Below are 27,174 nucleotides of genomic sequence, written 5' to 3'. Positions count from 1 at the left end.
GACTGTGGGAGTCACTTGGACAGAGTTGCTGAGTTCCAGGGACCACGCTCGTCGTGCTGAGAGGGGACCCAGAGGACCAGTGATGCAGTCTTTTGGTGCCTGCGGTTGCAGGGGGAAGATTCCGTCGACCCACTGGAGATTTCTTCAGAGCTCCTGGTGCAGAGAGGAGATAGGCTACCCCCAGAGCATGCACCACCTGGAAACAATCGAGAAAGCTGGCAGGATGACACAATACAAGGTTGCTAGTAGTTGTCTTGCTACTTTGTTGCGGTTTTGCAGGCATCCTGAGCAGTCAGCGGTCGATCCTTTGGTAGAAGGTGAAGAGGGAGATGCAGAGGAACTCTGGTGAGCTCTTGCATTCGTTATCTGGTGAGATCCCCAAAGCAGAGACCCTAAATAGCCAGAAAAGGAGGTTTGGCTACCTAGGAAGGAGGATTGGCTACCAAGAGAGATAAGAGCCTATCAGAAGGAGCCTCTGACGTCACCTGTTGGCACTGGCCACTCAGAGCAGTCCAGTGTGCCACAGACACCTCTGTTTCCAAGATGGCAGAGGTCTGGGACACACTGGAGGAGCTCTGGGCACCGCCCCTGGGAGGTACAGGTCAGGGGAGTGGTCACTCCCCTTTCCTTTGTCCAGTTTTGTGCCAGAGCAGGGCTGGGGGATCCCTGAACCATGTAGACTGGCTTATGCAGAGATGGGCACCATCTGTGCCCATCAAAGCATTTCCAGAGGCTGGGGGAGGCTACTCCTCCCCAGCCTTCACACCTATTTCCAAAGTGAGAGGGTGTTACACCCTCTCAGAGGAAATCCTTTGTTCTGCCTTTCTGGGCCAGGGCTGCCTGGACCCCAGGAGGGCAGAAACCTGTCTGAGGGGTTGGCAGCAGTTGCAGCAGTTGCAGTGGAGACCCTGGAAAGGCAGTTTGGCAGTACCCGGGTACTATGCTAGAGACCGGGGGATCATGGGGGTGACAATTCCATGATCTTAGACATGTTACATGGCCATGTTTCGGAGTTACCATTGTGACGCTGTACATAGGTAGTGACCTCTGTACAGTGCACATGTGTAATGGTGTCCCCGCACTCACAAAGTCCGGGGGATTTGCCCTGAACGATGTGGGGGCACCTTGGCTAGTGCCAGGGTGCCCACAAACTAAGTAACTTTGCACCTAACCTTCACCAGGTGAAGGTTAGACACATAGGTGACTTATAAGTTACTTAAGTGCAGTGGTAAATGGCTGTGAAATAATGTGGACGTTATTTCACTCAGGCTGCAGTGGCAGGCCTGTGTAAGAATTGTCAGAGCTCCCTATGGGTGGCAAAAGAAATGCTGCAGCCCATAGGGATCTCCTGGAACCCCAATACCCTGGGTGCCTCAGTACCATATACTAGGGAATTATATGGGTGTACCAGTATGCCAATGTGAATTGGTAAATTTAGTCACTAGCCTGTTAGTGACAAATTTGGAAAGCAGAGAGAGCATAACCACTGAGGTTCTGGTTAGCAGAGCCTCAGTGAGACAGTTAGGCCTCACACAGGGAACACATACAGGGCACATACTTATGAGCACTGGGGCTCTGCCTGGCAGGGTCCCAGTGACACATAGACTAAAACAACATATATACAGTGAAATATGGGGGTAACACATATCAACCCCGGTCCTTTCATAAAACCGGAACTTCGGCCAGAGCTTTATGCAGGACAATCCAGAACTCAATGCTGGGCTTGACTATACTCCCATTAGAAAACAAAAGAAAACTTAGTAATTAGAAAACAAAAGACAACTTAGTAACACATCACCCTACATCTAAGACTTTATTGGATAGATATCGAGGGCTGTATTTCAGTTTTAAAGTCCTCCACATATATAATGAGGATGCCTCTACATGCTTGAAAAGCAGAACTCGTTCTCCAACACCACTTGGAGTGATGCCTGAAACTAGACAGCAGCTTCCCGGAAACCGGGCACTCGGGCTGACAGAGTTCTTTTGAATTTCTTCAAGGACCTTTCTCTTAACATCAGTTAATGGACTGTTCACAGATGTCATCAGCACTCGCACCTTTTCAAAGGTCTCCAGATACCTCATAAATGTCCACATTCATACCCTCGCAAGTCTAAGGTCATAGTTGGAAAAATCCTTTTAGTAGAGCGATTTTTGGTTCACTTCATAGATTTCGCCAGTGTGCTTGAGGGCTCTCCTTGCTCATCTTCAGTTTTGTCATCAGAGCGGTGTGAGAATATGTTAGATGTTTCAAGCAGGGCCACTTAGCTGCTGTTCAGCTGCAAAATGCAAAGGCCCCAAATCCAGGCTATAATGGTTCCCTCCTGGGCCGACGGCCAGAAAGAGATATCAGCTGTCCAGTATCCACACAAGCGGGAGAATGGAAGCCCTATATACCACCTCTGCCAACACGAGAGATCCTGGCACGAGGCTACGCCTCACCCACAGGCTGCGTCTTCTGGCTCTTCCTTCTCAGCTCCTGGTTACTTTGCGACTGCCCGCCTTTTACTCCTGGTCCGCTGGTGCTCCGTGAACATAAGCATCAGTGGCTGCAATTATGAATTCACTGAGCGAAGTGGGGAGGGATGTTCTACTCTTGACACAACTGTGTTCACAGGACATTTCCAGAGTTGGGTCAAAGGTTTAGGTGGATCTCAAAGTCATTCAGAAGGTAGGACCTCTGCTCTGTGTTGGAATCAGAAGTACCGGGTGGACATGGCATGAAACTACAAGGAGAATGGCAACAGCCTGAAGCAGGCTTTTTGCAAATATTTTAGTCAGTACACAAAAATATTGGCTTTGCATATACTTGTTTTGGCCAATGTTTCTTTGACTGGAAATACGAGGCACTGGAATAGCAATCCGGAGGAATTATCATTCGGCATGCCATGACTGTTTCTCTCTGCTGCTCTGTCCAGTAAAGGGCCGAAGTGAAAGGCGGCCATTGCACCGCCGAGCTAGGAGCCATTGTAGGAAGTTCCCTTGATTCCCTTTATCTGCCTTATGTGTCCATGTGTTCAGTAATCAGCAGAGCACTTGCACCCTCGTATTCTAGTGCTCTTTTTAATAAACTTTTTATTATTTTTCCTAAACAACCACGTGGAAAAAAAAATACAAGCAGTAATGAACTAAGCATACCGCGCCCCGCCCCTCAACATTAAAGCACATATTTGATAGGTAATTAATCCCTTTCTGGTCAGCTCTCTTAAAAGGGGTGACTAAGTTCTGCCGTTGATCTGAGTTCAGGCGTCAGTCTCTCCATCGGTCCCATATTTTGTGAAATGTCTATGTGCAGCACTTGCTTTACAAATTGTTTCTTCTGCCAACCCACACATTCCAAATTTCTCACCCTCTCTGTCACGTCAGATATGTTCAGAGCCCTCCATAGGCGTCCAGCGCCCCTCCTTCCCACTATCAGGCAACGTTGCACCGGGTGAGGGTGGGTCTTCCCAAACCCCTCGTATCGCCAGTGCAGGAGAGAGAGATATTTTTTCCCAGTGACATCCCTGATTCTTTGACAGACCTGTAACCAGGAGGACTGAATCCGCGGGCAGTCCCACAGTGTGTGCATCCGTGCTCCTTGTCGTCCACAGCTACTCAGACATTTGTCATCCCGGATGTTGCCATGCGGAAGTCTGGTGGTGGTGTAATAGTATTCTAGCGCTCTTTTCATGTGACGTAACCTTTCAAAGGGCGGTGTCCCCACTTACAACTTGCTTCTGGCTCCGCCCCCTTAGTCTGCATTTACTTACTGATGATTATTACACTATCCTTGCTGACCTAACCTGACGTGTATGTTCTATGTTCCTCCAAATGCATTATATGTCTTATAGTAACAAGGTGCGGTGTGATATGGCTATGTGTTATCCCCACTCTTCGAACAGAGCGATAACCTTAGGGAGGAACAGATCAGGGTGAAGGTTGGATTGCTGTCAGCCTGCAATGATTTAAACGCGGATCTCAGCTGCAGGCTGGACGTCATCCAAGGCCCATGGTGATTTGCATTCTCCTTCATGAAAACAGAAGCAGGGATCACACAGGAAGCATCTGTCCCTTGGACAGGATAACCAGTCCTCTGAAACTCTTCCCGCTCTGAGATGATTGGTGGCGCAGGTCGCCGACCTTCCTGCTGTTCAGGAAGCTTCTGTCCGGAAGCTCCTAAATGGGTATATTTCTTCTACACCCTCAGACCAGCGGCGCTCTGTGACGAGCTTTCCTTTGTGGAAGAAGGCAGCATACACCCCCTTTAGGTTTCAATACTTTTAAATGGCATTTTATAGCATAAAACAATGATGGCAAATATTCCGTCTCATTTTCTCGCCGATAGGTTAGAAAAACTAACCCCTGCTCCACACTCCTTCCTTAAATATGCTTTCACTGAGTCCCATGACAAGCATGTTCAATAGCTCAGTATAGGTCTCAGTAGTCACCAACTTTAGAAATGGTTGTGACTTGTTAATTCAATTTTTTACTGAGAAATAGCATCATTTAATTTTTAGCACTTCTAATTGTATCACTTCACAATTGTAATGTGTTCTGTCGAAGTGAACGAAGTGCAGTGTTACTGTGAAATGCAACACTTTGAATTGTTTTAGTTTGAACAGTTGGACTAACAATAAGTGCCACAATCGTCAACACACCGGAAGCATATTTCCAACAGTCCCACTATACAAATGCATCACAAGGCTTAACCTTTAGCCCAACTATATAATCATATACCTTATACCCAGTACCCTAACCCCATACTGTGAGCATCTGTACCTTACGACCTATACCCTTAAACATATACACCCACCTCTTATCCAGTTATCCATAACATCTGTACCCCAAAGCCCTATCTCCCAGCTCCTAATCTGAAAGCATTAGCCCCTATATTCTGTACCCTTGATACCTAACATGTAACCTGTTAACTCTGTAAACTTTAACTGTATACCCCTAACCCTTTACCCTTCACCCCTGAATCATTGCCCCAACATGTACCCCTTAGTCCTATATCCCAAACGTTTAATCCTATACCCCAAACCCTTAACTCTTCACCCTATACCCTCAACCCTTAGTCCCAAGCCTTAGACATTTAGACTCTATACCCAATATTCATAACTCCGCACCCTTGATTCTACGTCCCAAATCCTTGACTCAAAACCCCAAGTTCTCAACACTGTACATCTGTCTCTGTATGCCTAACCCAACCACTAACCCTTCACCGATATTCCCTTAACCTCTAACATATAACCCCTCCAAATCTTTCACTGTCCTTAATTCAGTATTTTTTAAGAGCAAATACTTTGGCCAGTGTTCCTTTTTCAAAGTATTTATTTTTAGAACAAATGATTGGGAAGTGTTATTTTTAAGTTGGTAAGGCAAAAAAGTGGAATAAATAGATAAGGAAATGGGAATCCTGCTTGAAAAGATGTATGTGAAGCAGCCAGTAATGCTCCACACGTGTTCTAGCCAGTATCCTCCCGGGTCACCCAGGAGACAGAAGGACATATAAACATGGTGACAGCAGGAGATGATGACAACAGTCCTCAATCTGACGCCGAGTGTTCTTGCTGTCACTCAACACAGCTGCCTTAGCCTGAGCTGCTAGGAACCAGTGCTGTCATTCACTTAACCTAGGTAAGTCAAATTAAAACAGAGACACTAGAAGTAAATGTATCCCAGATTTCTAGGTGAAGGTTTGTCCTGTCTCTAACTCCTCTTGTTCTTCTAAGGTGGTTCAGAGCTGCATGGGGACAAAAAGGGGAATCTGGCCCTATGTGCATTACAGAGGAACCTCCGAGTTCTTTAGGTGTGCTTTTACAAAGTGAAAAGACCCCGTAATTGGATGTCTATAATAGAACATATTAAAATAAGGAGGTGCCTCCAATTTGCAGTAGTAGTGATACTGAACCATAGTGAACCAACAAGGCAACTCTCCAGTGCGAATGTACCTTACACCAAATTCCTTTTATTCAATTAATTTATTAAAATAAGGCAACTCCATCTATGTGGTTCAAAAAATGTAAATACTCTTACCTCTGTGCAGGCCACCCCTCTTTCACCTACCTCTAAGAGAGAACCAGGTCCCTGAACTTCCTGGTATAAAGTACCACGCTATCCATAGGATAAAGTACATAGCAGCTACCAGGATTGGACATGCCATAGAATAAAATTCAAGCCTCACCAAAACATGTTATGGGTAAAATAGAAAATGTTGTCAACCATATAAGACAGACAAGGCCATTTAGACAGAGTTGACCCGCCAGTGGTTCGTACCTCCACCTACCTTATGCCCACTGTCCAGCCCTTGGGCTGGGGTCCGCCCAAACTCGGTAAAACACACTCAAGTAGAGTTTGCCCTGAGTCGGAGTATAAAGTGTAAAATGAGAAAAGAATAGCTCATGACCAATTCTCCTCTGAATACCTAGACATCACATGTTGCTTCTCAGAACTGCTTCCACACAGCTGTCTCGGACTAACTCCTCTTGCCAGAGAAAAAGTGACAGATGTCCTTCACCACAGAACAAACCTACAAATCCACTGAACGTTTTTTTCCCTCTCTCTCTCTCACTCTCGCCCCTCCACCTTGAAGTATGCAGTATTCACCACATAGGGCTCAAGGGCCTTTGCTTCAAGTTTTGCAGGCCTATATCCTTTGGCAGTTTGGCCGAACCTCTTCACATACCAGAAAATGTAAACAAAAATACAATGGACAGATACAAAAATCTGTGGCGATGACATAACTAATTTGTATAGTAAGAAATGGTAATAAAGAAAAGAGTAAAATAGAGGTATCAGTGCCAGAAATACTGTGGCTAAATGGAGAGGTTAAAGGGCAAAGGCACAAAGCAACATTCGAAGGAAAACAGTCTCACTTTGGGCACTGGATTCAGAGTGACGGGGAAAATTTGAGAAAAGCCTAGCAAGGGCGAAGCACCACAAATTATAGACAACATCTGGAAATGCCAATATGTCTGGCTTTAAAAGAAGGTTATATGGTAATGTGAAGCATTATAAGTAGATAACATACGGGTATGCATATGTATTTGGATGGAAGCAAAGAACTTTAGATTAGTATTGGTGTAGGTTAAAATTTCAGGTGGCTTTTGCACTCTCAAGCCAGACCTAAAAATCCATGTAAGTTAATGACTGCCCTCCTCCAAACCTGAGACGCTGCTAGAGAAAAACACCATAAATTATCTAGTTTTAAGGCACTTTATTGGCATTACAGTGCCTTGTGTGTGCGCCCCTGAAAGTTGAAGCTAAAGCAGCTGGGTAAATAAACAAAACGATTACAACTGTGTGGAGGAAAAGCGTTTTTTTGTTGTTGCAGAAACACACAACTTCCCCTCAATAAAAACAAACGTACTCGTGTTTCCCAACATTTGGGAGGAGCCAAAACTCTTTTCCTGGTGATTATCACATAATTGTCTGGTGACAGCTGCACTGTCAAGCCAGACCATAATGATCACAGCTTTGTGGCGGGCAAGCACTTGTTTGTGAAAGCACACAACCTATGCCCAATCAAAACATGTGCTCTTGGCTCTCAACATGTGGGCAGAGCCATTACCCATTTCCTGGTAATGCTCACTTAATTGTCTGGCTACAGCTGCTTCTCAAGCCAGACCACAAAAAGGAGATAAGCATGTAACAAAACCTGTCAATAAAACAGTCAAGCAAGCGTGTTGAAAATCAGGGACACATGCAACAAAGCATATGTACACGAAGGCTGTCTGGAGTGCAGCAGAGCCAGCAAGAGTGTCTCAAAAGAAGCAGTAGTGTAGCACGTGGCGCCAGTGTTCAGTAATGTAATGAAAAGTGCAGCAGAGTTGCAAATATGCATCAAAGCAGATACGGGTGCAGAAAAAGCAGTTAAGGATCAAAGTCACCTTTAAAGAAGGCAGTAATTGAGCAGCGAAAATATGAAAGAGAATAGCAGAAGAGAGGTGCGAATGAGGCACGGGCACGCCCAGCATCGAAAGCATCCATCACATCTAGCAAAAGCACGGAAAATCATGCCAGTGCGCATCCAAAAAAGACAAGCCTCTAGTAAAGCAGGCAAACCCTAGAAAAAAGCAGGGAAGTGCGCATACAAGCGAGGAAAGGCAGATCTAGCAGAATGCTGCGTAATAGGCAAGGGAGCAGAAAGTAGAAAACAGTGAACGACAAAGCCTGTAAGAGTGCAACAAAGTGTGTTGGTGGTCAACGGTGCAGACAGAGGCACGACACCGCGAGCAAACTGTCTATGTAAAAAGATTTGTGGCTGCATAGGAATATTCACCTCATTCCTTCTCCATGCCATCTTTATAAAAAATGTGTGTCTTATCTGATGTTTTGCTTTGTATCTCACTGCCTTTGTCTGTTACATTTTCTTACATTACTGTGTATCTGATTTATTCTAGTTTGTTTTATTTTTCTGATATTTTTAAAGTGTTTTACTCGATTAGCTCATCATGATTTCCTCGTCACATTTTTCATTCTTCCATTTTGATGTCCCAGAGTGGGTGACCATGCCACACCGCTGGACGATGTGACTGCTGGTCGCTGGCAGTATTTCAGGTGAAGCCGTGCTGTCTGCTGCGTAACACTAACCTCGGGCTTCATGTTTGCAAGCTGTCTAACGAGCACGGGCTGTCTGACTGTCGTGGCTGTGCAGAGTACTTAACAAACCTGACTTTACGTCTATTTGCATGTGTCAGAACCTAAAGGTTGTTAAACTAATGAATTTTTAATTTCTGAAAGTTGGTGACATTCTTTTACTTCGCCGTATTTGGTTGGGAGCCTCGGCGTTTTCCTATCTGCATAACCCAGTTTAGAGCTAAGGGAACCTAAGTGAATTGGTTTTACAAGTAAAATTATTTTGTTCTGCAGAACATCTTCCCTCACAATAATGAGGTATCAGCATCTCAAAAATGATTTGCTTCTATTACCGTGAATATAAAGCGGTAAGTTATTGGCTTGACTCTTTGGCTCTATAGCGGCCCGGAGTCATGCAGCCATGTAGTTTTCCCATATTGTATAATGGGGCTTTAGTTTCTCTGAGTTGAGAACGAATATCATTCTTATGGTAATGGGAGAGTGGCATCAGTTTCTGGGACAATATGCTGGATCTTGGGGTTAACCTACTAATTCACTACCAGAAATTGGTGTCCTTCATCTCTTATGGGCTTTTCAAAATCAGGTTGTTGGGGTGAAGGAGAAGCACAATCTCCAAATTCTCCTGGATCACAGGTTTACACATTTGATGATGCAAAATGCTCACTTGGCGGTGTTATTAGGTGCTGTGAAAAGTTGGGGGTTAGTCTGTTAGGAAACAAACGGTGAAGGAACTTAGTGTCTAGCTATGTGTAAATACCATCTGGTTCGCAGTATGTTTTTTTCAGAAATTACAAAAGTGCACTTTGTGAATACCAAAAAGTAGTAAACTTACTCAAAATTCTAAGTTATTGCAAAAGTGCAGTTTGTAAATAGGTTGTAAATACTAACGTATTACTGCAAAACGTACAACAAAGAGAAGTTTGTAAATCAGGCCTTAAGTTCCAGGTCTGGACCCATATGCTTCCAGTCTGCTGTGGGAGAAGAGCTTGATATTTTTGGGGTCACATTTTAGTGGGCACATGAGTGTTGTCACCCCGCCCATTGAGAAATATATGAACTTTAAGTAAGACTTTCTTTCAGTACCCAAGGCACAATACAACAAAACTGTCAAACCAGAGCAAACACAGTAAAACACATTACAGTATAGTAGCACAAAAACAGCAGCGCACCATCACCACCCCAGCAACAAGCCACACAACAAATATGCACAACTAGTCTTGTCACACACTAAGCACTGCCTTAACCTACCAAAAAGGACATTAAATAGCAGAAGTAAAATTGTCTTGTAATCTGGTCCTTAGGGATATTTCAGAAGATGGTTGGTCTTTGGGTAGGCTATAGAATATACATTGCCGAAAAGACTGAACGCGTTCACTTAAGGAGTGCAAGGGTTCCTTAGCAGTCAGGTGAGAAAGGGGTCATGGTTCTCGTCACATGTTTGTCTGCTCCCATTCACATGCTTCCACGAACGCTGTGATTCAACCACTTTTTGCACCATGCCCAGTTCTTCATTTATGTCTATAATGATACCATTAATCATGACAACCTCGCCTCCTTCTTACACTCACCATTCCATTACCTCGTAACCGTTGTATACTTGCTAAACATTCGCTAAACAGTTCGTCATGCAGTTCCATGGCAGGTTTTCCGACTACATAACAAACAAGCATTGGCAAAGCCAATACGTCCCCCCCTTTTTGGACCTTTTGGCTTTGCACATGTCTTTTAGCATTGCTGTAAAGCATCGGCAAGATGTGTGCAGCATAGGCAGGCAACCCCCCAAAACATACTGGGCTTAAAATCTAGTTATTCACTGTTATTATGTCACAGTGAATAACAACATTTATTTTTCAGTGCTGCAAGGTCGTTCAGGGAGACAGTTGCTTTCTTGGTTTCTCTGTTGTCCGTGTTACCAGGGACCCTTGGCAGTGAAAGGGTTGGCTGTGGAGTACCACTTCCCCAGGTCTCCAGAAATCCAAAGAGCCAATGGAGTAGGAGGTGATTGTTTGTTAACCCCCTGGCATTCCCCCACTTCCTGGCATTCCCCCACTTCCTGACATCAGCATTCCCAGCCACCATCTCCCATGTCAGCCATGAGTCTGTGCAACCCTGCGGCTAATAACGGATTATTACCATGCTGCTCTAGTAGAACCAGTGCCAGCCCAGTGCCCACCTCCACTCAGGGCTGTCCTCTCTCTCTCTCGCCCAGCCTGCGGTAGGAGGAGGAGGAGGAGGAAAGGCAACAAAGGCACATTGGGATGATGACAGGAAGCGAGATATTGATTGTTCAGGGGTGGTGGGAGTGACACGGAGCTACATACTAGTTTTTTGGGTGTGGGATTGTGTGTTACAGAGGGACGTGGTGGAGTGCATAGGCGTCCAAGATTTATTTATTTATTTAGCAACCATTGAAAAGTGAGTGAGGAAAACGATTGTGTGTGTGGCTCCCCCATGCCATCTCAGTCTGCGCAGCTGAGCCAGGAGATCAGCATACTGTTAGGTGGTGCTGATGGGGGGCATATAAAACATCGAACTGTACATGGGTCGCTCTTATTGACACCGCTCCAGCATTTTTGTCTGTGATGTCAATTGGAAACCTTCACTGGAAATTAATTCCATCTCTAATTCTATATGTCCTACAGGGAAATACACAGCATGTGATCCTATCCATTGCTGCCAACTGTCAGTAACACCTTTTAACATTCTTGCTGTGTTCGTATGTTTGCAATCTATTAAGTGGTAATCAAAATGTGCTTAATATTTAATAAGGTTCCCATTTCTATCACTGAATCAGTTTCATATGCTCACTTTTCATTGAATGATACATTAGGAAGCTCATCACACTGAATAGTTTATTAGAGTCCAATTTGGTCTTTGTTTATAAATGAAACCTGGAAAATAATCTATAGCACTTCATGAAATATAATCAATGATACAGAATGTTTTACCTTCATTGGAGCCTTCTGGCAGGAGTACTACTACTGCTGTCTTTGATGTTACTACTAGCATTACTCGTACATCTGCTTGTGGTACTCAGAGTAGTTTCCCCAGTAGTGGTCATAGCAACCTTACATACTGAAACAATTACTACCTGTACTCCTAGTATTTCTATATGACTATTATTTTATATGATTTATCTTATAAAGTTTATTTGTGGTTGACATAATCCATGTAAACTAGATTAATCGTATTCCATATTATTTACAACATATTATTTAATGTCACCATATTCAATTTATTTTCTGAATTCAACAGTGAGAAAAAATTATGTCTGAGTCTAGAAAACTCAAGAGACTGATGAGATGATTTAAAGTTTCACCCACTGCTCATAAAAATGCATCTGGTTGAGTAGACTTCTTAGGGGTACCTGTTGTAAAGTTTCATTTGGTGCTCAGAAACAAATGATATGGTTCAAGTAGACTCTTGAAGAGTACATACTACAGGAGAAAAACACATTCTAAAGTTTTAGTTGGTGCTCATGAACAAATTGTCTGGTTCAAGTAGACTCCTGAAGAGTAAGTACTACAGAGGAATAAACCATGTTGTAAAGTTTCATTTGGTATTCACAAACAAATTATACAAATTATCTGGGTCAAGTAGGCATTCCTTATAATGAAAAAAGGCCAAAATGAACCTTCAAATATTTGTGCATCAGTGTTCGGCATCTTAATACATTAACAGAATCTGCTACAAATAGTACTACAGCAAGTACTCATTTTGCTACCGCTGCCTGTATTACTATACTTCCACTATTACAATTACTGCCAACCTGCTACTCTAGGGCCTTGCTAACAGTATTAGTAGAGACCCGAGAGCATTCATGAATATTGGACACCTAATACTATTTCTACAACAGATAGTACATGTCCTACCACTAGTAATAATACAAATGCCACTAAAATCATGTAGACTATGATAGATAGTGCTCAAACACCTAACCTACCAGCACCACTACATGCATTACTACTAAAGCTGCTATTAGTCTTGCAACTACCTGCGTTATTTATGTTGGTGTATCTCCTACTTTTACTACCGCTACTAGTACTACTGCCATGCAGTAGATGACCAATATCTTAGCCAATGTAGGTATGTTGGCTCTACTTGCCAACGCCTCCCTTAAAGAGGGTACTGTTGCCTGCCAGTAATTCCTTCAGAGACCTGCTGGCACGGGTGACTGTTTCAAATGGTACAACAACAAAAAAAGAAATTAACTTAATGTCCCACACAAAAAACTAAATTATTTGCAAGAATAAGTCTTTTATGGAGATCACAGAGGCATTCGTGGGAAATCACATGGCTCCACGCACATGGTACAGCACACCATTCAACAGTTCCTGAAACCACTTGTTAAAATCATTTTCATTAGCATTTTACATTACAGTGCATAACAGTCTTCTTTATAGGAACATCAGAACCCCAAACCACTTAACAGCAACAATGCACAACATCAACCTTACTACTCTGCATGAGAAACATTTTACAGTGTTCCATACCACTCATTTAACTGTATACTCAACAGTACAACATATAATCCCATATTAGCCTTACACTGCAGATCACAGTGTAACACACCAACAGACAGTGGAGAAGTGTGGCTCAATGGTTAGAGTGGCAGACCCTGATGCAGAAATCTAGCCCGGGACCAGGGTTCAATTCCCGCCTCGGCGGGTCTTGGGCTCAATTTCCTCAGACCTGATAGTTCTCGCATCGGCGCCTAATCTAATTCATGGGTCCCACTCTGTAACTCTGGGCAATAGCTTGCTTAATCTCCACAACGGCCCCAACAGTGCTGGGATGCCTGGCTTCACCTTGGAGGTTGCCCAGGAGTGGGCACCTCACAGGGAAAAGGCAGGAGGGGTTCCACAGCAGTATGCGTACAGCGCCTTGAGACCCTAACGGGTGAGTAGTGCGCTATACAAGTACGAAGTTTTACACCACATGACATAGCACTGCACCAGTTAACACTGCCCAAAAGTGTACTTCCTCCTTCATCCAAAACCACCTTATACTATACAACGTGCTTCATGATGCAGCAGACAGTTCTGTGCCACATGGCACTGCACCACTCCATTTCAAACTATAACACACCAGCCTCTTCTCACCTGACACCAGAACACACCATACAATATTACTCTATTCTACATCACAACTCCAAAAGATAGAATTTCATCTCACCCTACAGCACCTGCCGCCACGCCATAGAACACTACATCTGAAACCTCATTATATCAGACCACAACACACCATTCCAGACAACTCTTCATAGCACCCATCACAAGAATAACTGCACATCACACCATCGCGCATGCACATCTCAGTACAACATACTTCATGACAACGCACTTCCCCAGCCACTATGCCCGCACAAAATTAAGTTCTGCAATATCATCCCAGTCAACACTCACAAAATGCCACCCAGATGAATTCATACTGCAGAAAGTAACACACCATCACAATCTTCATCACATCAAACTAATCTACGGTGTTAGCATCGAACTTGATATTAAACTTTGCAAGGTCACTTGTGAGTCAATCGCACTGTATGCTGCAGAGGCCACTGCACTTCCCCTATCATTTAAAACCACTTCACATGACATGACTTCACAAACTTCCATACAGCACCACAACATTCTACCTCACACGCTAAATCATCAACTGCAGAATGCAGCACACCATACGAAATAAAAAACGGCATCACTCCACACAACACTAGACCACATGATGATGCATGAGACAACTCTGCCCCAGACAGTAGCACTTCCACAACTTTATCCTCCTCCACTCTGCAACACACCAAACACCAAACCATTTTGCACCTCTACCAAGTCACTCTGTCTTACCATATAAAAGTGGCCACTATGCTACATCACTATCATTACCAAACAAATAACTTTATTACAATAGTATAGTACACCCCACTAATCCCATATCTGAAACATCATTCCACAGTTCATCTCTCTTACAGTTATGCTGTTCCTTGCCTCTTCATACCGCACGTCAACAAACGGACCACTCCACATATAAACACATCACATGAAGCTACACAATTCCCCATCACCTTCCCAAGAAGACTACTCATCATGAAAGCTAGGTTGAGGAGGTACCACGTTTAAGAACTCTTGGCTGAAGGAGTGCATTAACTGGTGCTCTGGGTCAGATAGGTCATAGGATAAAGGGGCACCATGACTGTGATGCTGAGTGAAATTTTTCCTACCCTCAGAAAAAATTACAGACCATGCTTGGCTCCTCACTGAGCCACAGATACGCACACTGCTGAAGCTCAGTGAAGAGGCTGGATGCCTGGTTCATCCTAGGGGCGTAGACACATGCACATGTCTGCATCCCCATGAGGAGCTCAGATGTTGTTGAATTTTTTTTTTAGCCTGAGAAAAAATCCAAACAGTGACTGACAAAAAGAAGACATGTATGCAGCTGTGGGGCACGTACAAAGAATTCTGTTTGCAACTCCCTAACTACGAATCTTTGTGATTCACAACTAGTACATTGCAAACAGCGATGTACGAATGTGTCTCAGACACATTTAGCGATTCCCAGTGGTTTGCAAATGGACCAACCTCATCAATATTTATGAAGGAGGTCGCAATTTGTGACCCATTGGGAATGGCCTAAAATGACAGGGATGATGACCTACTGGGGTCAGCGGATCACCAGGCTTGTAATAGCTTTTTAAATAAGGTACTTTTTTAAATGCAGCCCGTTTTCCTTAAAGGAAAATGGGATGCATTTCAAAAACAAAAATGAAAAGTTTTCTTTTCATTTTTTTAAATTAGACAGTGGTCCTTGGGACCACTGCCTGCTCTTAAAAAATGTTTCCATCCTCATTCACAAATGGGAAGGGGCCATAGGGGCCCCCTTCCCGTTAGTGAATGAGTTACCACCAACTTGAAGTTGGTGGTAAACTGTGAATGATTTGCGACCGCATTCCGGTCAGAAAACATTCATACATCACCCTGCAAGTCGGTATTAGGATGGGACGCCCTTAACACACTCCTTACTAACACTGAATCATAAAACCTATTTTGGGATTCGGTAATAGATTGCCTAATCACAAAATAGGCTTTGTACATCCCAAAATGATTTTTCGCGGTCGCAAACGGGCCAATTCTGTGAATCATACCATTTGCAACCGCTAAAAACCTATGTACATGTGGTCATGTGTGATGTCAATACCAGTGGCCTCTGATTAATTCAAAAAGCGGTGGGGCAGAAATATGAGATTTGAAATGAGCAAACGAGGAAGCACAACTTGAGAGACGGAACTGAAAAGGGGAAGTGCAGAGGGGTTCTCTCTCGCGAGAAAACCTTACATTTTTTTTATTGTGGTGCTTTTTGCAGCATACATTTCAAGATTAGGTTACTGCACATTCCGGGGAAAAAGGTTAAAAGGGTGCACTTTACAGTAGATTTCAATACAAATCATTAGAAGCAAGCTAAAAGATGCCCCAGGAATTATTCCTCTTTGGTCTGTTTTCAAAATGCTCTACTAATCCTCAGTGAAGGTCACGCCCGCCCAAACAGACAGACTGTGTGATTTCCACCAGTAACACCTGACTGCCACTGCAGATCACAGCAGCTCAAGAGTGGATGCCACACTGCACACTTAATTTAAGACGTGAGACACTTAATTTAAGATGTGCGTATCATAGGCAGTGGTAGCCCAATTCTTATTTGTTGCCAGAACATGCGCAGCATGCTCAGCAGCAATGCAAGGATCACATGCACATAGCACAGGGGGGAGCTGTGTATACTACACACACACAAACACTCATTCACACTGTCATACTCAGTAGTGTAAGCTTCACATTAACATCAAAAGATCTACAACTAACAAACATTGTCTGAGCACAAAGTCACAAAATGAACCTCTCTAGTTAATCTAGGTCAAGAGTGAGATTATCCAATTGCGTAATTTCTGTGCATTTGAGCACATCAAGCGCTCTGTGAATAATACAAAAACTGGAAAATTATAGAATACAATTTAGACAAGCAAGGACAAAGCCACTAGCCATGTTGCACTGACACTGATCGGTCATTGAGTGGTGAATGTGTGTAGTATTGTCAGTGAATTAGTAAAATGAGTCGGTGGGTTGAGAAATTGGCGTAACTGCAAGGATGAGTACATGCATGAATGAATGACTGTGGATGGAAACATATCAGAAATGCATTATAAGATAGACATCTTGGCTTTGCTAGTGCTTGTTTTTGTTTACAATGCCAACTTGTCCCTCCATTTTATTTGAAGCACTTGCATACTATTCCAAATGGCTTGCTGGTTCAAATACATATTGATTACCGGAATTCCCTTTTTCAGTATGAATCTGCTCATTCACCCCCTTAAAAGTCTGGTGGGCCACCAGAAATATAACTAGTTCGTGGTCGTTACGAGGGGCCTCGTGGCTAGTTTTGTGGTGTATTGGTGAAAAGAAATGCTCCGTCTAGCACTGCTTGCACTTCTTCCCTTCGAGAATATCAAGTGCTTCCTACTTGCAAGACGTGCATGAAGGTCGCCTCGTTGCTATAAAATGTAGAAAGTGGGAGAAAGAATCTCATTCCTTGTCTTACATTGTCATTATCACCAAAGTCTCAAAATGCAAGGACAACTGAAGGCAGCCAAAACAAAAGAGGCCTCGTACCGGTAAATGCAGACTATGATAGTAAACTGAGGGGTTAACTATTTCATCGGGAGTGAAAGCTAATGTATAACAATAGCCGACATTGGACAGATGCCTCTGACCCCATTAATATCAGTTCCTATAACAGCTACAGAGCATTTCCACAGTTGAGACGCCACTAAACCTTGAATAGCATATTTTTTGCTATTGCTTATGATTAAGGAAAGGAGCAGGCATTTGTTACACACCTTTGCTCTAATTGAGGATGCAGCATCGGTGTATATTTTACATAGCGCTTGACGCTGTAATTCTGTCCAGCAGCTCTTGTTTATAGCGCTTACAAAATCAGAGTGAGACATGAAGCACTGTCTAAAGTATCCGCCCGTCATGTCGCTTCTGCGGGGGGTGTGGGATACACAGAGAGGGCAGCTAAGAATGGGACACATGCACAGGGGGCAGTAATGGGGCCAGTACCAGAAGATGAAGGGGAGGACACAGGATGATGGTGGTCGTGCTAATCACTGGTATCCTGGGCCCCAGAACAAGCGGCCAAACGCCTCCCTCCCGCCCCCAGGTATGATAGTGTTAGACAGTTATTACTGGGATGCAGTCGACCCCTGACGCTCATGGACATCCCTAAGCCTCTTGCACCCTGAATATCTACGCCCCTGGTACTACTTAGGACAAGTCCGAGGAGTGTGAGAAAGGGCCAGAGACACGCATGGGGCATGAATCAGGAAATGGACAACAGACTGCAGGACTGATCGGCAGTGCAGTGCAACATCATGCACTGCCTATCACTCCTCACGCCAGTTTTCCCGTCTCCTCCCGCTGTGCCTGTTTTCTGCCCTACACATGGTGTGGTCTAGATAAGAGGCTGTGAAGGGCCTGGTATTGCAGCTGACTGGGCCCACAGTGAGCAGACTCCTGGCGATGGTTCTAGAGGTTAAAGAGGGGCCAGGGTGAAGCAGCAGTTAGGGGTTCAGAGCAGAAAACGGGCATTGCTGCAGAAGACCGGCAAATGGGAAGCAGTGCAGAAAGGCTTAGCATTACAACATCACACGTTGCACTGCCTGTCAGTTGTGCTGTCTGTTTAGACTGGCAGATAAGTAGCAGGACTGATCAGCAGTGCAGTGTGCAGTGCCTGATATCACCGCCGGCAGAGCTGGCGAATAGCACTGCGGAATATTACATTCATGGGTGCTCACCTTCACATCCTCCGCTCAAGGTCTCGCTGCATCCGTGTATCTAATGTGGTCCAGTGAGTGGAAAGCGTAGACTTAGGGGTTAAATGTGTTGCAGGTTCCACTGCAGCAGACCTCTGGCATTCCAGGCCTTATGTCCACTAGAAGCATGGACAGAACTGTAATGAAGGACGGCCTGTGGGTCAGAACAGAAGCAGACAAGCAGCTACCCTGGATGGTTTCTCTTCAACATACCGCATGTGGTGAACTGTGGCAGGCTGAAGGAACTAGGGGCCAGATGTATCAAAGGGTTTTACCCATTCTGTGTCTATGGGAAAATGTGTTCGTACACATGGCCCTAGCTCCCACAGACTCCTTCTCTGCCCACTCTCTTGCAGGTCACTCTCACGCTGATCCCAGTGGCCAACCCTTTACAAGCTGGTGGAACTCTGCTGACTCTGCCCTGGGCCACATTAGTCAGCGCCCCAGAATAAACATAACCAGTCCAGGTAAAACTGGCAACACCGCCATCTTGATGTATGGGTGCTGGCTTATGCCTCAAGGGTGAGTAATCACCACGCATGCAGATGAACCCCCCATCTCATCTTTAAAAAACATAGGATCTTCGCATAGTATCTGCTGAGCACCCAGCCGTTAGCTGACAGGTGTGTTCCTTCTCATAGAGCCTCCCGCACCATGAATGGTAGAACAACACTCCTTACGACCTTTAGCATGCACCGCTCTGATCAATATAACGTCAGTGTAGTCTTCATTTTTCCAGTATTTTGGTTTATTCCTGCCCTGTGCAGTCGGCCCAAACTTGCATGGGCCATTTTTATTGTGAGAGTAATGGACGGTAGGACTTGTGGGTCTTGCCACACTTCTGGAGTATACAAAAATGATGGATCCAATACTTAAATTACTATCAGCCACTGGTAACTGCTCAGGGCCATATCCCAGTCCATCGTTATTTTGCACACCATGCCACTTCAGTTTGGAACCAGCCATATGCAAATCACTTTTGTCCCTGCTCCAATAGGAACAGTCCAGCCCATACTGACAGGTCTGGCCCTTCCTGAACCGTACCACAAGCAACTCAAGACCAGTTTCTCCCTGATTGAGGCTCATCAGTCATGTGCAACTAGGTTTCAGTGGCTTGGTGACCACAGAATCATGTCTGGGTACAATAAGGTGTTGCACTGAAGTATACAAAAAATGATGGATGGAATGTGTGAATTAATCTCAGCCACTGGTAAACACTCTGGCTGCATCCCAACCCACCATTATTTCTGGAGTCTTCTGTTACAGAAAAGGAAAGAAATTGGTATATTTTTACCCATACTTTGATATTTGAAGGGGAGTCTGGCTAACAAATCATTTTGGGACTCATGCAAGCCGCATCACTGTGGATTCCATAGTGCATCTATTTTTCAGAAGTGTCTGGGTAAGTGGGTTCCCTTGAATGCCGGATAATCCTGCTGCCAAGTACTGCATTCTCTATTTCCATCAAAAACATTTCTTTTGCCTAGAGAGAGTATCTCTGGATGGAAAACTCCCATCCATCCCCAAAGCTAACCCCACATTCCGAAGACTTGTGTGTGTCAAGCTTTGGGAGGGATAAGTGCCTGTGAGAAGAAGACTGAAGGTGTCTACCATGTTTTGGGAAAGAATGTTGAAAATCAGACAAATGTTGCGTTCTGTGCGTTGTTCCAGCCAGCCAATGAGGATGAGGGCAGTCTGGTGCCCAGCAAGAGAAACCTTAGGATGCATAAATGTTAAAAGTATATGGTTGGGTATGTTTCCATACAACCCAGGAGTGATATCTGTGACCAAATGACAAGTACCCTAAACAGGCATATTGCTGGATACTGCTTTCCAAATTTCCAAGATACACTGCACCCAGGTTATCTATCACCTTTGGGCATCCTTTACCCATACAAAGCCCATACATGTCTGGTATTCATACATTCAGGAGACTCAGACTAACAAAGTAAAGGGTCAGGCCTGGGAAGGGATGTGTTTTTGCGTGAGGTCAACCAGAGGAAATTACCATGATATGGAAAATGATAAAAATCAGAGAAAAAACATGTTCTCGATGTATTATACCAGCCGACCAGTCAAAGCAAGGGAAGTCTGGCTTGCATCAAACGTTAATGTGGGCCATACAGAGTTATATTTTTTTTTATTTTTTTTTATACTTTACATATAATCCAAAGTTTGATGTCTGGCATCAAATTGACAGTTCACCGTAATCAGTGATCCTACCGCAGTTTTGCGTCTCTACAGCTATGATATATATGATTGATGGGGCAGACTACATTGTCTAGGAAAACCTACGAATACTTTGTTATAGCTGGACTCGTTAAAAAAAAAAAAAAATCAGGGCAACATAGCCCTGGTTAGCGTTCCGTGATTGTTTTCTGGTGGTAAAATGTGCCAAAATATTGAGCAGATTTGCTTTAAAAAAAAATATATATATATCAACGTTTTTCATTCTGTCTTCAGACTTCAAAGATATATGAATGTGGAGTGTAAACCTACACATAGCCCTGACGCTGCAGAAAAAACACATAGTTTGCAAGAATGCATTGCACAGAGACCAAAGAGGTACATATGCTTGAACAACCTAATAGAATAAAAAAAAAAAAACAGGCCTCCAGCTCAGTTGCACGAACACCCTTGCCTTAGGTGACCTATTTGGTGGAGGGTCAAGATCTAAACCAGTTTTTCTGTGGTTAAAGCGTCGCTTAGTTCACACTCGCTTTGGGACAACCTTCATAACAGATCCACCTTGTGATGGCTGCACGTGTGATCCGAAACCGAAATCGCGTGTTTTGTTATTACCGAATCAAGAAATGTCACCCCGCAAACGCACGCTGAAACCTGACCGTGGGGAACATAGTGTCCCCGAGCTGCGAGTTAAAAAACGCGTTTTTTCATTTCCTTACTGCTCCACATTTTATAACAGCTCCTCCTTTCAATGAGAGAGTGGGTGTTTGTGAAAGAGCCACGTAATTCAGCTCTTCAGTTCCTCCAATGATTGCTATCAGAGCAGATCACGTTTCTGTGGTGCAACTGTGCTGTGTGCTTCAGTGGGGGTTTGCAGGGGGAATTTGAATACTTCTATTTCATGAAAAAAATTTGAAGTCACCAGCCTCATCCAAACCATGTTGCTTTATTTAAGGGGAAACAGCCAAATGAAAAAACAAGCATTTGTAATGCAGTAGGTCTCGCATTTGTGAGAGTTAGAGCTATTGACGTAAGTGGCAATGTCTTTTACCTTTTGTAGAGAATGTATGAAAGGTGCCACAACAGCCCTCCCAGGCCTGTCATTGCAGGAAAGGACTCAAAAACCATCTAGGGAGTGTTTTTGCCTCTTTCCTACGGACTGGCTGTGATACCTTAGAGATGCAGCCTTTTTAGTGTGTTTACCTAAACTTTTATAGCACCAAACAAGCCACAAAGAGGCACCTTCATGGTGCAAGCGAGCCTGGTCCTTAGTAAATAAACTTACAAGGGGACGCGTATAGGCCGATGAACTTTTTTAGATCGCATGAAGTATCCTAGCTATGTAGTAATCGATGAACATCCATTACCAATGTAATCAATCAACAACCACTAAGAGAATCATTAAGCATGAGACAAGTAATCAGCATTTCATGAATAACCACAACTCAATTATACGTTTAATCAATTTTATTTCCCTGTTAGTTACAATACTAAGTTACTTGTTAGATCAAACTTTATTCGATCAACTCAGAATTAGTTCATTAATGACCACCAATAACATAATCTAATCAGAACTTGAGATAACATATGCTCAAATACTTCAGCATAAGCCAACAAAGATTAATCTAACAGCATTAATGGCAGAGTTCAGCAATCAGTCCGTCAATCATTTGTCACTGTCAACATCACCCAAAGGACCCTTACCTAACTCAGATTAGCATTAAGCATGTGGGACTTCATGCAAAACAATTGGGAAAACATGAATTTGGAAAACATATAGCTAAGAGAAAAACTATAAAACAGCGCAGTTGGTACCTAGAAAGAAAGGCATAAAAGTTAATCAGTCACATTGTCATAGCTACCTATCCACCAAATGGATCAGCAACAAAGTCAGTCTTTGTCCTCAGGTCATCAATCGATTGGCAACACATCAGGCTCTCAAGAGCATGAGCCCAATAACAGAAACTCGAACTGCATCTCTTGACGTCATCAATTCTCCCCTCGCATCTGAAGTTTTTGCCCCTTGTCATGACTTTTTATTAGAGTTTTTCAGTCCACACCCCTAATTCCTTATTGGTCAGTCAATCAGCAGATATGACTCTAACCTATAATATTAATTTTACATATCTCTGAGTTCTAATATTTCTCCATCCCCAATTGGTTGATTGGTTCGCTGTACAATACCCTCATCTTCCGGCTCATCAGGTATCGAAAATGTTGCATCTTCTTCTCCAGTCAGTGCTTCTATTGTTCGTGCCCTGGGAAAGGACATCTCGTCTACTCTTCACATAATTGTTTCAATCTGATTCCATCATCTCCTGTCCATCGGTACAATGCAGAAAATTCTAGCTAAGCAAACTTTAACACTGGGTGGTTCAAGGTCAGTCTATTCTCTCAACTTCTCTCCAGCATGCTCTAATAATTCAGCTTCTGCATGAGGTCTGGTAAAACTAAGCCACGACTTCGGCTAAGTTAATTCTACAATATAATGCAAAACATAGGTTATACATTTAAATATGACATATTACTACATTATTATTATACATTTTATTATTTCGCACATTTTTAGTTCTTTTAGTATAAGTTCGTATAAGTGGCTGACATACCCCGTGGGCACATTTTCAAACATGCACACTAATTTTTCTCTACGATTAATTTCTCTATGAACTTTTATAAATCATAACATATAAGCATTTATTAATAATTTCTAATCAGCATATCTGCGTCAACAGTCCCTCCTCTGATGACTAAATGTCATCACACCTTTCTTTCCCCATCATTTCATAGTTCCGTTTTAGCTATATTTTGTCTCCTTCTTAAATCATCCCTATAAATTCTTTCCCTGTTTCGTTCTTCCCTCATCTGATTATTTTTTTTAGATCTTTTCAGTTTTATATTTTGACATAATTTACATGAGCCCCATAATCCTAATATGCAAGCAATCACAATTAATATTCCTTCTATGATTTTTTTAGTAATACCCCATTCCAAATTTGACTAAGTCAATTTCCCACTGAAGCAAATCCTTTTCCCAAACACCTGGTTCTTTCAATTCTTTTAAATCCTTACTTGAGTTAGTCAGATTAGTGAGCAAGTCTTTTAACTCCTTATCATTCTTTGGAATAAATGAGCAAGAATGCCTAGCATTAATCATCTTACAGATTCCGCCGTCTTTCACTAAAAGAATGTTTAAAACAAGCCTATTTTGAAGCATCATAGCTCTATCCGTGGCTAATTAAGTATCTATCAGGAGTATTGCCCCTGTGAAATTAGTCAGCATGTTATCCACAATAGTAGACAACTTTCATATCTTGATTGAATTCAGAATAACTCCCACTGAAGGAATCACTGCACCAAAGATATCTCCCACAATTGCTTATGATGTAATTCAGTCAATTTTGGAATCGTCTTTAAGTCATCTATCTGGTAAATTTTAGGGAAAACTATCCCCAATAACATGCCCCATACCATCCTCTTGGAAGACGGTAATAAGCATTAAGTCCACAAATATAGTAGATCCCAGGAATAGCAGGGTCCTGACCATTCAGCATAAACGTCCACTTACTCTGAAACAAAAATACATGCCTATATTCACTCGTTCCCACAAATAACGTGTCAGTGCGTGATTTTGGCCTAAATATACACAAAGCTTCCCTACATGTATTGCATCTAATGCTAATTTCCCTTGCGTTTTAATAGCAATGTAAGCATAATCATTTTTATAATTCCTTTTCTCTAAACCTTTTTCAATTTTTTCTTTAAATGCTTTTCTCCTATCATCAGTATGCCCTATTAAGCTCTTTTCTAAAGGTGTAAGCAAACATGTGAGGGTATTCTTGTGTGCGTATGTGGTTCTGTAAGGAAATGCCTCCTTGGCATGGTCACCCCCTAACTTTTTGCCTTTGCTGATGCTAAGTTTTGATTGAAAGTGTACTGGGACCCTGCTAACCAGGCCCCAGCACCAGTGTTCTTTCCCTAAACTGTACCTTTGCTTCCACAATTGGCACAGCCCTGGCACTCAGGTAAGTCCCTTGTTACTGGTACCCCTGGTACCAAGGGCCTTGATGCCAGGGAAGGTCTCTAAGGGCTGCAGCATGTCTTATGCCACCCTGGGGACGCCTCACTCAGCACATGCACACTGCCTCACAGCTTGTGTGTGCTGGTGGGGAGAAAACATCTAGGTCGACATGGCACGCCCCTCAGAGTGCCATGACAACCTCACACTGCCTGTGGCATAGGTAAGTCACCCCTTTAGCAGGCCTTACAGCCCTAAGGCAGGGTGCACTATACCACAGGTGAGGGCATATATGCATGAGCTCTATGCCCCTACAATGTCTAAGCAAAACCTTAGACATTGTAAGTGCAGGGTAGCCATAAGAGTATATGGTCTGGGAGTTTGTCAAACACAAACTCCACAGTTCCATAATGGCTACACTGAAAACTGGGAAGTTTGGTATCAAACCTCTCAGCACAATAAATGCACAATGATGCCAGTGTGCAATGTATTGTAACATATACCCAGAGGGCATCTTAGAGATGCCCCCTGAATACCAATCCGACTTCTAGTGTAGGCCAACCAGTTTCTGCCAGTCTGCCATACACCAGACATGTTGCTGGCCACATGCGGAGAGTGCCTTTGTCACTCTGTGGCCAGGAACAAAGCCTGTACTGGGTGGAGGTGCTTCACACCGCCCCCTGCAGGAACTGTAACACCTGGCGGTGAGCCTCAAAGGCTCACCCCTTTTGTTACAGTGCCCCAGGGCATCCCAGCTAGTGGAGATGCCCGCCCCTCCGGCCACTGCCCCCACTTTTGGCGGCAAGGCTGGAGGAGATAATGAGAAAAATAGGGAGGAGTCACCCACCAGTCAGGACAGCCCCTAAGGTGTCCTGAGCTAAGGTGACCCCTGCCTTTAGAAATCCTCCATCTTAGGTTTGGAGGATTTCCCCATTAGGGTTAGGGATGTGCCTCCCTCCTCACATGGAGGAGGCACAAAGAGGGTGTAACCACTCTCCAGGACAGTAGCCATTGGCTACTGCCCTCCCAGACCTAAACACACTCCTAAATTTAGTATTTAGGGGCACCCCCAGATCCCAAGCAATCAGATTCCTGCAACCTGAAGTAACAAGAAGGACTGCTGACCTACAAGCCTGCAGAGAAGAGGGACGACGACAACTGCCTTGGCCCCAGCCCTACCGGCCTGTGTCTAACTTCGAAAACCTGCAACCAGAGACGCATCCGACAGGGACCAGCGACCTCTGATGCCTCAGAGGACTGCCCTGGACAAAAGGACCAAGAAACTCCAGTGAGCAGCGGCCCTGCTCAAAACCAGCAACTTCTTTGCAATGAATTAGCAACTTTAAAGGACTACACGTTTCCTGCCGGAAGCGTGAGACTTCACACTCTGCACCCGACGCCCCCGACTCGAGATCCAGAGAACAAACACCACAGGGAGGACTCCCCGGCGACTGAGAGCCTGTGAGTACCCAGAGACGACCCCCCCCCCCAGAAGTTGCAAGAAGTCCTTCTTGTTTCTTCAGGTTGCAGGAATCTGATTGCCTGGCTTTCGGCCATCATCAGCAGAGAGCAAAGTGTGGCAGACGGGGTTGCTTGAAATGCCGCCTAAACGTATTCTCAGGTTTTTGTACCACTCAGTAGGCGCACAGGTGCTTCATTCACCAGAGCTAGTCAGCTCAAAGGCTCACGGGAGCCGTTAAATACGCAATCCAAAAAGGGAGCACCCTGTCTTACATTTCAGCTCGAATAGCCCCAAAGCATCATGATAAATGCAGTCATTAGAATGAATTCGAATAATATTTCAAAAAGTCTTTCACCATAAATGGGTGCAGCAAGTGCTGTAACGTTGTAGAAAGTTTTTCACCATAAGTTGGTGCGGCAAATGCCGTATCTCTGGACACGGGTTTCTGGCTTTCGGCCGTCATCAGTGGAGAGCAAAGTGTGGCAGACGGGGTTGCTTGAAATGCCGCCTAAATGTATTCTCAGGTTTTTGTACCACTCAGTAGGCGCACAGGTGCTTCACTAGAGCTCGTGAGCTCAAAATCTTTTGCCTCGAAGTCTAACCTGTGGTTTCGTTTGAAATGCTTTGTTTTCTCAATTTCTATGTCATGCTTATCTGCTAGGTCTGCCATTTTCTGGTGTATCTTGCCCACTTCTCTCGTAATTCTCAGACACAAGCATCTCAGCTCTTCTTCTTTATAGCATTCTAACCTATTTACTCCCATTGTCTCTTAAACTAGCTCGGTTATTTCTTTAGGCAGCCTTACACGGTTTTTCAGCTCTTCACCCTTGGTAGTGTTTTGGGGAGTATTCAAACTATCCAACCACTCATTCAATTGCTGTGCGATCAATCCCTGTAACAAGATGTTACTCTCATTCGGCAATGGTACCTGCTGTACCGCTGCACCTAGAGTCTACGGTGTCAAAAGCTTCAAGCTCTGACTTGCACTCGGGCCATTTACCGCATCTGGAAGTGCAACAAGTGGACTAAGATCCATTAATGGTCTAGATCCTTCAAAGGTCTGACCCATAG

General features: G+C 43.9%; 1 protein-coding gene across 2 annotated transcripts in view; it reads left to right on the top strand.

The window, feature by feature from the left end:
* SLC9A7 (solute carrier family 9 member A7) overlaps positions 1 to 27,174 on the top strand; it is a 389,146-nt gene that overhangs the window by 263,464 nt on the left and 98,508 nt on the right. The window contains exon 13 of one of the 2 annotated variants that reach the window (XM_069204295.1): positions 8,482 to 8,541. The exons of the other annotated variant lie outside the window; for it this stretch is intronic. Coding sequence (XP_069060396.1) covers positions 8,482 to 8,541 — 60 coding nt within the window. The remainder of the gene's footprint in view (positions 1 to 8,481; positions 8,542 to 27,174) is intronic. 2 annotated transcript variants of the gene reach the window in all.

This window comes from Pleurodeles waltl, chromosome 8 (assembly GCF_031143425.1).
Source record: "Pleurodeles waltl isolate 20211129_DDA chromosome 8, aPleWal1.hap1.20221129, whole genome shotgun sequence".
Lineage (NCBI taxonomy): Eukaryota > Metazoa > Chordata > Amphibia > Caudata > Salamandridae > Pleurodeles > Pleurodeles waltl.
This window is presented reverse-complemented; position numbering and strand designations above follow the sequence as displayed.